This window comes from Cucurbita pepo, unplaced genomic scaffold (assembly GCF_002806865.2).
Source record: "Cucurbita pepo subsp. pepo cultivar mu-cu-16 unplaced genomic scaffold, ASM280686v2 Cp4.1_scaffold000289, whole genome shotgun sequence".
Classification (NCBI taxonomy): domain Eukaryota; kingdom Viridiplantae; phylum Streptophyta; class Magnoliopsida; order Cucurbitales; family Cucurbitaceae; genus Cucurbita; species Cucurbita pepo.
This window is the reverse complement of record NW_019646537.1, coordinates 1-12,962: the sequence shown is the minus strand read 5'-3', so window position 1 is coordinate 12,962 and position 12,962 is coordinate 1. Positions and strand designations below refer to the sequence as shown.

General features: G+C 33.9%; 2 protein-coding genes across 3 annotated transcripts; one reads left to right on the top strand and one right to left on the bottom strand.

Annotated features, from left to right (window-relative positions):
• Positions 1-2,826: 2,826 nt before the first annotated feature.
• LOC111784877 (UDP-glucuronate 4-epimerase 1-like) lies at positions 2,827-3,586 on the bottom strand. The gene is made up of 2 exons (XM_023665419.1): positions 3,528-3,586; positions 2,827-3,414 (listed from the first exon to the last, which is right to left on the bottom strand). Exons 1-2 carry the CDS (start codon positions 3,584-3,586, stop codon positions 2,892-2,894), a joined length of 582 nt encoding a protein of 193 aa, XP_023521187.1. The 3' UTR covers positions 2,827-2,891.
• A 654-nt stretch (positions 3,587-4,240) lies between these two features.
• On the top strand, positions 4,241-10,138 carry LOC111784878 (HD domain-containing protein 2-like). Of its 2 annotated transcripts, none has more exons than XM_023665421.1 (8): positions 4,241-4,380; positions 4,775-4,899; positions 5,030-5,067; positions 5,437-5,544; positions 5,663-5,742; positions 6,272-6,308; positions 8,966-9,007; positions 9,692-10,138. In XM_023665421.1, exons 1-8 carry the CDS (start codon positions 4,246-4,248, stop codon positions 9,718-9,720), a joined length of 594 nt encoding a protein of 197 aa, XP_023521189.1. In that variant the 5' UTR covers positions 4,241-4,245; the 3' UTR covers positions 9,721-10,138. The 2 variants fall into 2 exon arrangements, with proteins under 2 accessions (XP_023521189.1, XP_023521188.1); XM_023665420.1 differs by having other exon boundaries at positions 9,681-10,138.
• Positions 10,139-12,962: the final 2,824 nt, after the last annotated feature.

The following is a 12,962-nucleotide window of genomic DNA, read 5'->3' as shown; positions in this document are numbered from 1 at the left end:
AGGTGGGGCCCACACACGTTTTTCATTCTAAGGAAACCGGCCCATCACGTCGTGCCCGTGACAACTTTGTCGTATTATAATTATATATATATATATATATATATATTAATAACTCCTATTAAATAGTTTTATTCTAAAAATGGTTAAATGTATTAGATTTAAATAAAAGTTTAATATTTAATTATATATACACACTATTAAATCATAAGGTAACATTAATTTTAATTAAATAAGGTATAACATATATTTAGAAAGTCATAATCTACAGAGGTGTTAGTAGGTTGGACTAGGTCGGGTTAGAACATTTTTTTGACCTAGCCTAGTTGTTCGGGTTGTATACTTTTTTCAACTCAAACAATCCTTATTAAATAATAAATACGACTCAACTCAACCTTTAGAGTGCATTGCGAGAAGGATAACTGTTGAAGGAAGAAGAACTGAGATACAGGCTTTGATGCACTAGTCGAGGATGTACACCCCTAGTGCGAGGAGGATAACCGTGGAAGGAAGGCACCAACTGAAGAGAGCCACTATGCGAGGACAAGTTGCCAACTAAAGATTGAAGAATGTATTGTATGGAGGATGTGGATGTGGAGTCGTCAACTGTACTATACGAAGACTGTATTATGTTGTACTGAGTGACGACTAACGAGGAGGGTACTCGAGTAGAAACTGAGAAGAAGTACTGAAGTCAATTGATCCTTGATTTATTGGCCAATGACTGAGGTCTGCATCGTGCAAGGAGTACACATACCGTGTACTATATATATATATATATATATAATTAACTAATTGAATTTTATTTAACAATTCAATAAGCGTTACATTAATTTCAAGAAAAAACGAAAATGAAAAAAAAAAATATATATATATATATATATTAAAAAAAATACGGATCATGCTTTGTCCATTTTCGTCAAAAATCTCTCTCTAATTTTTCAACTTTATTTAACCAATGAAAATGCTCCACGTGTTTGCTGCTGAAAATGGTCATTAAACAACTGTCGGTGGTTCTAAATTTGTGGAATTTTAAAAGGAAATTAATAATTCTTGCTTAATTTAAACTTCTTTTATATATATATATATATAATTATAATTATTAAATATTGAAGCGTGGGAAGCAAAACACTAATAATTGAGTTGAAAATAATAATTATAATTATAAGTTATTATTTAATAAGCCTCTCACTAATTAATAATTACTTAAAAGTGGACACGGAAGGTTAAAATATTTTTTAAATAAAAGCTATTATTTATTAATTGTATTTTTTTAAATAAAATATTTCAAATTAAATGAAAGGATAATGATGAAAAATTTTGACATAATTTTCTCTTTTATGAAAAGCCATCTTGATGGTTACTACTTTAAATTGGAACATATGCTCTCATACAAGCTTTTTCATACACAAATTTTGAATAAAGTTTGGATGAGGGTAAAAAAGGGATTCACATTTGTTCGGCTCGATTGATCAGTTTCACGTTAAATAGGAAGAACTTGAAAATTCCATCAAGTCCCGAAGAATTCAATCTCAACCAGAGATGTCTATTTTACTTGTAGAGCTAGACTCGAAAGGAAATTTCCCATTTAGACGTAAAATTGGGGAAGTAATGGGGAACATTTTTTTATCCGTTAGATAAATGAGACCAAAGACGGGATTATATTCACTGTCACTGTCTCTGCCACGTTACAATTTTCAAATAGATAAAGACTAATCAATGTAGAATAAAAGAGTTCGAACAACAAGACACCATATTTATGGATAATGGATAAGATAGAGCTTCAAATGGATTTAATTACTCTATTTTAAAAATTGACGCGTCTCGTTGAAGAAATTGATTTGTTTGAGCTAATATAGTTGGAAAAAATTAAAATTTATGATTGGATAACTAATTTCATACCAATGTTGTTGAAAGTCGTCGAGCTTAGTAGATATCATGATAATTATTATTATGTGATATTTAATAAATTTTAATAATCAAATTCAAATTAATTGTAGAAATTTATTTATTTATTATAAAATAATAGCAAATCAATTTGAGGATAGTTCAACCGATTAAAATATATTTATTATATTAATATATTAAACTATCGAACTAAAAAAAATTAATTTGAAATAATATGATAATTAATTTCATATTAATTATAAAAAAAAATAATTAAAATTTGGAGTAGGAATAAATTTCAGAATCTGTGAGGGTATATAAGCAAAGAATAAAATTGTAAAAAAAAAAACCGAAATACTTTGTCGGCAAAAGGAAACAAATTATCGTGGCGTGTGGGGACCACTTTTGCCAGCTGGAAAAATCACCACCTCTGAATGATTTTTAACTTTCTTTTCCCGGCAGCCGAATCCAACGGCTACCGTACGCCTTTATTTCTGCGAAAGTCAGTGGTGGGTGGGCCCCACTTCTTACCGTATATTACGGTTCTCCGTCGTCGCAAATAAATAAATAAATAAATAAATTCCTTTCTCGTCCCTCTTCTCTTAGCTGTCTCTTCTTATGAATATAAATATTGTCGGCTAGGCCCACTTAAACCCCTCACCTATTCCCACGCGCCCTCAGGCGCGTACACTCCACGTCAAAAACAAAATTTAAATTAAAAAATAAAAATAAAAAGAGAAATCAAGAAATGATCGCCATTACCAAACTTCAACATCTTTCTTTTCCTTTACACAAAAAGAAAAAAAAAAAAACACAGAAAAAGAAGAATACAGAGAAAGCTCATCTTTAATTTTTTTTTTTTATTATTTTTTTACGAAATTAAAAAAACAAAAAAAAATCTATCTTTTAGGGTTATCTCATTCCTAAAATACTTATAAGACAGAGAGAAAATTAATTATATTAAATTTAAAAAAAAAAGTAAAATAAAATTCCCCTTTTTAAAATGTTTAATTTACAGGTTTTCCGTGATTATAGCCATAATACGATAAATACCATCTGACGAACTTCTTCAACCCGGTCTGCAAATCCGTGGTCGGTTTATACCCGAGTTCCTTCCGAGCCGAACTAATATTCGCATGAGTAAACGGAACGTCGCCGTTTCCAGGCATTTCCACCACATTTTTCTTCGCCTTCACCTTCAAATGCCTCTCCAATATACTCACCAACGTCGGCACCGTCACCGGCGATGTATTCCCCAAGTTGAATATCCTATACGCCGCCGGTCCGGTTTTCTTCCCACCTGAACCGGTGCTCTTCCCTGATGTATCCAACGACCCCAAACACCCTTTCACAATATCATCAATGTAAGTGAAATCCCTCGCTAAATCCACCCGGTTCTTCCCGCGAAAAACCGTAATCGGCTTTCCTTGAAGAATATTCCTCGTGAATGAAAAATACGCCATGTCCGGTCGGCCCCATGGACCGTAAACCGTGAAGAATCTCAACCCGGTTATTTTTCTGGGCCGTGTTCTTTAATAGTATATTGGGCTGAGTTAAGCCCAATTTACTGTCTACTCTAAAAGGATGGGAAATGCACCCGTTACCACCGAGCTACTCTACGGCACAATGAGAGCGAGCGTTACAAGACGAGTGTCTCGGACGACTTCCTTTGAAATGAATTTTTTAAAGACAGTGTCGACATTGCGCCCCACCCCATTTGTCGAAGGTTGGTTATGCACTCGCTATTTGGTATAGAGTCCCATAAATGATATGACACGGACATGAGATTGTCCAATACCTCGATAGAATTCGGATAGATAGATATTCGGGAGATCCCGATAAGATGAACAATACATGGGACCGTTTTCGATGGACATGTCTGAGTAAGCTACGATGATCGATGATATCTTAGGACTTGAGATGGTATCATGACATGAAGATCATGTGATTGGGAATCTAGATGACATAATTGAGACTCACCCGCACAGGAGAGACTGTGGGCCTAGTAGAGACAAGGTCAAGTCGGATGACTTGACTTAGTATAGAGTCAAGTCAAACAGAGTCAGCAAACGATTGAACATGTATGCACGGGCGCACGTATGTAGCTGAACCAACTTGGATTCCACATGAGTCGTGTTCTGTTGGTGAAGACAAACCTCACATAAGGTTCGACAAATCCACAAAGACAGACGGAAAATGAATATAGGACTTAGATTTCCCTTAAAGCTTGTAATGAGTGTGTCAAAATCACGACGCCGCACGGTTGAAAATGTATGATCGGGACGAACCAACCAACCAAATTAACTATTTTAAATTTCTTTTAAACTCGAGAGCTTAACTCTCTTGTGCTCTCCTTCGTTTATGGCAACTGAAGAAGCTCCTTCCTCCTCGACGCCCGTCGACGGCGGCGCTGCTCTTAACCCTCCTCCTTCCTCCGACATAGCAGCTTCAGCTTCTTCGGCTATTGATTTTCTCACCCTCTGTCAGCGCCTCAAGGTAACCTTAAATGCTGCCATTCAAACAATGCATTTTCTAGTTTCAAGTTGTTTGATGGGTGGTTTCCTCGCTAGAAATGTGAGGGAAAGGGATACAAAAATGGAACCAGAGTTTCAAGTTGTTTGATGGATTTAAAGCATTAACCAATTTATCTATGGTTTCTTTGCTCTGTGTTTGGATGAATATCTAGGGCGAGTATTGTCGATTTTTCTGTATTTCTCGAGTAATGGATGATGTTCATTCCCATTTTCCTGTTTAAAGGTTGGGGTCTGTATTTCTCCTATTCATTTATAGCTTGATTGTCAATAAACTAAACGGAAATCTGGTTTATGTTATTTATTTTCCAGTTTTCAAGTGTTGTTTGATCATGCCATTTTATTTCAATCTGAATTAGACTACGAAAAGAACTGGCTGGGTTCGTAGAAGAGTCAAGGATCCCGAATCCATAGCAGATCATATGTACCGAATGGGAGTAATGGCGCTCATTAGTTCGGATATTCCGGGCATCGATAGAGACAAGTTTGTTATTCCTAACATTTTATGATCAGCTCTTATGATTATGTTTCACTCTTCATCATTGTCATTGTTTTCGGCCCCTTGTACTGTTGTGTGGAAGGTGTTTTGATGCTATATTTATGTATATCTTCAGGTGTATAAAAATGGCAATTGTACATGACATTGCAGAAGGTGAGTTATAATTTCTTGTCCTTCCTTTATTGTTTTATGTTTCAATGTCATTTGGACTTAATTAGCCTTACAAGAGACAGCGATAACATCTTTTGTCTAATGTTGGATTAGAACGATATCAATATTGCCTAGATATTTGTCTGAAACAAACTTCATGTTCTTGGGATTAATTTTTCTTTGAACTCCAATTTTATTTCTTCTAGTTTGATAATTTCTCCAAAAGTGTAACATTGAAAGGCGAGATAAATATATAGCCTTGAAAAGGATTAGAAGTCAATCTATGTAGGCATCCAACCATATTCATCTTGAATTGTTGGGAGTGCTGCTATTAAATAAAAAATTTCAATGACTTGCATATCATTTGAACAGCAATTGTTGGTGACATTACCCCATTTGATGGGGTTTCAAAGTTGGAAAAGAGTAGACGAGAACAAGAAGCATTAGACCACATGTGCAAAGTGCTTGGTGGTTCAAGAGGTATGCCATTCAGTCATTTATTTTGAGATTCTAGGGGTCAGGATACATTTTTCCTGCATGCATCATGGTTTGTCTGTCAACACCTTTTTTCTTATAAAAATATGTGTGAAAATTGCAGCCAAGGAAATAGGTGAATTGTGGATGGAGTATGAAAATAACAGTTCACCAGAAGCTAAAATTGTGAAGGATCTTGATAAGGTCAGCTACGTAAGCTTAGAAAGTTACGAAAGTAAGCTCGATGCTTAATACTTGCTATGTTTTTTCTCTTCTTGACACCAATGATGTTTTTTTTTTCTGTTGTTCTTTCAAACAAGCATCTTGCACATATGCTATATGCGTTCGACACAATAATTATATCATTTATAATCAAAATTATTTATCAATATATAAATTCTAAAAATGGAAATGCTAAGATAAATAAATTCTCATCTACCTTAGCTGATTATTATTGGCAGTAGACTGTGAAGTTAGCTCATAGCCTATAATGGATAAAAAAATGTAGCTGGCAGCTGTGGCAGTTGTTGGTTCATGAAAAATTTTGCGAGAGAAATAGGGTACGATAAGATATTTTTATTTTCCCACGTGAGGATCGTTGAAATGTATTTAACAGTGTGACGAGGAAGTACACATGGTAGGCGTATTTGATAATTACGCTTGATAGCAAAGAAGTTCTTGTTTGATGCTCATCACGGTTAACCTTTATTTACTTTTTCATGGTTTTCTACAGGTGGAGATGATTCTTCAAGCTTTGGAATATGAAAGTGGTTAGTCTTCTTTTCCTGACATCTATTAACACATTTTTTCTTGTTTGACATATTTCTCAAAAGCAGCTGCTTTCTTTAATGGATAGTATATGTCAAATTTGAAAGGTTAAATATGAGAGGAAACTACAAATTTTGTTATGACATTTGTATGCAAAGTAACAGCGGTTTGTTGAAGTCTTTAAATCCTATTGGCGAGGGCCATGATTAGTTTAAATGCTTGCAAGTATGTATCGTGGAAACTTAGTGATACATAATTGAAACATAATTCATTTAAGAAACTTGCTTAACCACTGAAAGTTGGGTAAATTAAGAGGATGATTTTGTGCTCTTTTCCCTTCATATTTATAGCTGGTTCATCTCATAAACTGCATCCATCAAGAATAACATGAAAAAAGGAGAAAAGCAGATTTTCTTTCCTACATTTGTGAAACTAACAAGAATCTTAGTAAGATCAATTGGACGTTTTGTTTTGTTCTTTGAAGTATAGAAAGGCCGAATACAAAGGGTAAATAAAGGGCTTTTAAGTTGGAAGCGAAGACTTAAGCATCAACCACCTTCAATCTGCAGACAATGCAATCTTCTTCTCTGATTTGTCAGATGTCTCCTCCAAAAAAAATATGATTGAGACAGTAAAAACCTTAAAAGTTTCTCCTTCTCTGATTTGTCAGATGTCTCCTCCAAAAAAACATGATTGAGACAGTAAAAACCTTAAAAGTTTCTCCGGACAAAATATCTCCAAAAAAATAAAGATTATGGGCTATATGTTAGCACAAAAATTATCAATGACCTTGCAGGAGATACGGCTGTAAAATGGGTTAATGAACGAATATGTATCTAGAATTACCCTTAAAAGGGACCACAATCCTTCTCATTCTGGAAAACCATTATTTAAAATATAGAAATAAGATTATCCACATGGTCATCATGCTACACTTCTAAAGGGAGAAGGCTCTCCCTAATACAAGCCACGTTGTCCAACCTCTCCACTTATTATATGTCTCTATTTGAAATTCCACAAAAAAGTGGCTACGAATATAGAAAGATCAAAAACTATTTGTGGAAAGATGGTCCACACCTTATCCGATGGAATACCATAAACCTCCTAGCAGAAAAGGTAGGACTTGGTCTATTTTCGATAAAGGAGAAGAATAAAGATCTTCTCGCCAAATGGATATGGAGATATAATCACGAAGAAAGCGCATTGTGAAGAAAACTTATAAATGTCAAATATACTCCTACATCATATACAAATTGATCCCCTTCTTCTTCTAAAAAGGGGCCATGGAAAAACACCAAAACCCCATCACTAGCCGAATTTGCCATAGGGTGGGTGATGGAGGAAGCACATCTTTTGGACCGATCCCTCGATTGGAAACATCATGCTAGTCTTGCGGTATCCACTTCTGTATAGACTCTCTCATAGCAAAATGGTCACGATCCAATAAATATGCAATGATGTCAACAAATTCTAGGACCTAAGGCTTGGTAGGAACCTAAAGGATAACGAAACTACGAAATGAGATGAATTAAGACTTGACCTCGCCTCAGTTGCATTGTCTAAAGAAGTAGATTCATTGACATTGCTTTCTAGCCATGACGGGGTCTTCTCTACAAAATCTTTGATGATGAACATAGGGAAAGAAGTAGATGCAATAAACTTCACGCTAGCAAAGACAGTATGGAAAGGAAATTACCTTAAAAGGACGAAGTTCTTGTTTTGAAATAACGCATAAAACCATTAGCACGATTGAAAATCTAAAAAAAAAAAAAAAAGAAAAAAAAGAATGCCTATATGACTCTAGTTCCAAAGTTGCTGCCCACTATGCAAGAAAGATAAGAAATCACAAAACCATTCATTTATGCCATGCACATGCGCTTAAAATTTCTGAAAAGGATCTTCAATAGCTACGGATGACATCTCACTTTTCTCAGGAAGGTAATAGATTTATTGGACATGGCCTTGACATACCACCCCTTCAAGAATGCAAAAGTCTTGCTATGGAAAAATCTCATTATGACTTTCTTTTGGATATGTGAAAAGAGAGAAATTAAAGAGTATTCACACAGAAGGCACAAGCTTATACTATGCTCTTCGACAATATTGTTTACCACGCTATATCTGGGTTAAATTGTTTAATATTTTTGCTTCCTATAGTCATACCTCCCTCATTGTAAATTGGAAAGGTTTTTTTAAAATATCATGGAAAACACATCCTTTTTGTAAATTTCAAACATCAATAAAATTGTTTCTAAGAAAAAAAAAAAAAAAAAAAAAACTTGTACCTTCACCGGCCAATAAATTTCTTACCCACCATAATCAGTAAATGAGTATCACAAATATTTCAGTCTTCACAATATTTTTGTTTCTTTCATTTATGTTCTGAAGAATGTCACATGCTAATATCACAGACAGGTGGCTGATGCATCTAAACCTTCTAATCTTGGTTTCACAGCATCTTTCAGATGACCCTCTGGTTTTAACTTTTTTTGTACCTTCCAACTGGACTGACTTAATTCTTGGAATTAATATTTCCCCTGAAACTTTCAGTAGGGTCATTAGTTCATTCTTGTCTTAAATAACTCGTCTTATTAAAATCTTTTACTACGCCAAGTACTACAACTGATGATGGTAATCCAAGTTATTTGTCTGTGTGCAGAACAAGGAAAGGATTTGGATGAGTTTTTTCGGTCAACTGCGGGTACATTTATTTCTCTTCTTTGGTCTTTTATTTGGTGTATGTTTGGCATGTTTTTTTAAAAAAAGTGTTTTGAAGTGAAACATTTATTTTATAAGCACTTGAAAATTTGTGTAATCCTTACTCTAAAAGTGCTCTAGCTGCTTTTTTATCTATTTTTGGAAGCTTCTGAACCACTTTTAAGTATCGAAAATTTGGATACTTTTGGTTGGTCAAAAGCACTTCTTATCCCAATAAGCAATTTAAAGGACATGCCAAACACACACTAAGTCACTTCTTTGCTAATTTATTTCTTTTGACAAATTAAATGATCAATGCTGTTTTGTGTAAAAGTAGTATCTCATAAAAGAGGTATAACGAACACGAATACTTGTTCTTGTCCAGCCTTTCCTGTCTGTCTATTCAGCTATTGTGATCTAAACCATACGATTTAGACCCCAATGGGGCCAACCCCATTATCGGTCGACATACTAAATATGTTTCTTTTTTTCTTTTCTTTTTGACAAATCAAGTGACATTTATGTAAACCCCATACTAGTTACCAAAGTAAGCCATCTTTCTGTTCTTAAGTAGTAAACTGTACATTTCAAAATTAATTTAAATTAGTCCTGGGTTTCTTGTGTTGGTCATTTCTTATTCCACTTGTAGAACCCTACTTATTCCATTAAGCACGTAGGGAAGTTTCAGACCGAGCTGGGACGATCTTGGGCGTCTGAGGTAATATCAAGGAGAAGAAGGGATATCGATGATGGGCCCACAGTCAAAATTTCAGAGAATTAACATGCCAATTCACAGCCCAAGAATTGAGGTTACTGTTTATTTGGCAACACATTTGATTTCTAATATTTGATTTTCGATTTTCTATTTTCTTTGATCATTTTAAGCAGATTTTTTTGTTGAATTGCAAGAATACATCATCATGCTCTAAGGCCAACATGTCTAAATTATGGTTTCTATATAGCCTACTCAATGCTCGAGTTAGATGTTGTCTGGTGGGTAAGGATTAGGGAAAATGGCACATTGGTACAAGTAGAAGAATTGTTACACGTTTCAAGTGTGAGTAGTAATTTTATTCTATATGTACCAAAAGTCGAGATTGTGAGATCTTTTCTTGATTCCTACGTGCCTTCATTATATTTCTATGATCCTTTCCTTGTTTCTTTCTGTTGATTAAGAAGCAATTTGGAATTGGGTTCCATGTGGAGGAACCTCTTCTTGGCGGAAAGGAATGTTTCCTTGGGAGACTTTATATTCTCTAAAGTATGATAATGCCAAAGGTGAACATGACATTTGCTAATATTTCGAGTGGAATGCACATGACGTGGACATGATTGCACATTGCTCATTAAGCGTGCACACAATGAGCAAAGGGAAGAGAGAGGATGTAAGATCCTACATTGTTTGGAGAGGGAAACGGAGCATTCTTTACCAGGACGTGGAAACCTCTCCCTAGCAGACACGTTTTAAAACCTTGAGGGGATGCCTAGAAGGAAAAGTCCAAAGAGGATAATATATGCTAGCGGTGAGCTTAAACCGTTACCAAAGAGGTTATACTTGGATTGGTAGGGACGTTTGAGTTTGAATTGATTTTAGGGCGTGTTCGGCTTCGTGAGCCTAACCCTATTTAAAGTTCTTCGAGGTACACGTTTGAGTTTGAGTATGTAGCATAAAGATGGATGATTTTACCTACTACAATGCTTTAGAATACCAATATATATTGTTCTTAGTACTTTTATAAACTAGATGAATAGATCTCCAATAGAAGACATTGTTACAATTTCAAGCAAAGAGAGAGTTCACCTATTGCCAAAGGTCATTTTATAAGGGACTTTGGCTTATTCTAATCTCAACTATACCTAAACTAAAAGGATAATCCTATTTTATAAGATAGGATTTGTTGTCTTGAACCTTTATGCTTTTAAGTCTTTTCAATTTTTTTATATCGGTCGTTTGGCGACGTTCTTGTAGTGGTGTACATGAGTTGGGTTGGCTACCTGCATGAACTGAATACTCACAACCCGACCCTCTATTTTCAGGTTGGGTTGGGGTTTGGTAGTCGAGTAGTTCAATTTTTCTTACTTATTTTTAAACCTTCTATGTATCTACAATACACGTCATATTAATAACTAAGATTTCATAAAACTCAAATATCAAACATTCATAAGTTATAATACATCACATCAAGTGATCTTCATCTTCATAACAATTATAGAAGCTCGGGTGTATACAAGTTGGATTGGGAGAATTTTTTGGACCAACTCAAAATTAGTCGATCCAAACTGAATTTTTCCGACTCCAAAAATTCAATCCCACCCAAATTGATGAGGTAAAAAACTAGTTCAACCTAACCTTTACGGTTTGGGTTGGGTAGTCAGGTTGTTCGAGTTATTGAATTAAAACTCTCTTAAGTTCTTGTCGTAAACTTTAATTATATATATATATATATATATATATATATATATATATATATATATATATATATATATATATAATATAACATAATAATATTTGAAAAAGAAAAAATACGAACTAAAAAGGCAATGAGACTTTTTCGATAAGGACTAATATTTTAAAATATTTTATTCAAACTTTTTTTGTACAACGAGTACTCTAAAACTATTTAACCTGCACCCAATATTTTTTATCCGTTCTATTATTTAAGTATGAACTATCAAATTTTGTTTCGTATTATATTAATTAATAACAAACATAATTTTGACTATGGTTGATTTTAAAATATTAAGTTTATATTTTAGATTCTTTTTTAAAGCATAAATTTCAAATTTTATTCCATAAATATTATTTTCCCTTTTTTTTCTCTTATTAAAAAAATTAAATAAAGTTTTTTTCCATCCCCACACGTCCTCCACTCATTGGTTAAATAAAAAAAAATATATTGGAATTATATAATATATAACGACAATAAAATCGACCGATAAATGCCACGTTTCAAAATAACAAAAGATAGAGGTGGGGCCCACACACGTTTTTCATTCTAAGGAAACCGGCCCATCACGTCGTGCCCGTGACAACTTTGTCGTATTATAATTATATATATATTAATAACTCATTTTAAATAGTTTTATTCTAAAAATGGTTAAATGTATTAGATTTAAATAAAAGTATATAATGTATAACATTAATTTTAATAATAATTAGAATAATAGTTTAATTTTGATTATATATATACACAAAATATTAAATCGTAATATAACATTAATTTTAATTAAATAACATATAACATATATTTACAAAATCATAGTCTATAGAGGTGCTAGTAGATTGGACTGGATCGGATTGGAACAGTTTTTCGACCTAATCTAATTGTTCGGGTTGTACTATTTTCAACTCAAACAATCCTTATTAAATAATAAATCCGACTCAACTCAACCTTTAGAGTGCATTGCGAGAAGGATAAGTGTTGAAGGAAGAAGAATTGAGATACAGGCTTTGATGCACTAGTCGAGGATGTACACCCCTAGTGCGAGGAGGATAACTGTGGAAGGAAGGCACCAACTGAAGAGAGCGACTATGCGAGGACAAGTTGCCAACTAAAGATTGAAGAATGTATTGTATGGAGGATGTGGATGTGGAGTCGTCAACTGTACTATACGAAGACTGTATTATGTTGTACTGAGTGACGACTAACGAGGCGGGTACTCGAGTAGAAACTGAGAAGAAGTACTGAAGTCAATTGATCCTTGATTTACTGGCCGATGACTCAGGTCTGCATCGTGCAAGGAGTACACATATCGTGTACTATATATATATATATATATATAATTAATTAACTAATTGAATTTTATATAACAATTTACATTAATTTCAAGAAAAAACGAAAATGAAAAAAAAAAATATATATATATATATATATATATATTAAAAAAATACGGATCATGCTTTGTCCATTTTCGTCACAAAAATCTCTCTCTAATTTTTCAACTTTATTTAACCAATG

Coding starts and splice junctions, on each gene's coding strand:
- LOC111784877 (XM_023665419.1), bottom strand. CDS start 3,586: ATGTCGACACTGTCTTTAAAAAATTCATTTCAAAGGAAGTCGTCCGAG. Junction 3,415..3,527: donor TCGTCCGAGACACTCGTCTT/GTAACGCTCGCT, acceptor ATACTATTAAAG/AACACGGCCCAGAAAAATAA.
- LOC111784878 (XM_023665420.1), top strand. CDS start 4,246: ATGGCAACTGAAGAAGCTCCTTCCTCCTCGACGCCCGTCGACGGCGGC. Junction 4,381..4,774: donor CCCTCTGTCAGCGCCTCAAG/GTAACCTTAAAT, acceptor AATCTGAATTAG/ACTACGAAAAGAACTGGCTG. Junction 6,309..8,965: donor AGCTTTGGAATATGAAAGTG/GTTAGTCTTCTT, acceptor GTCTGTGTGCAG/AACAAGGAAAGGATTTGGAT.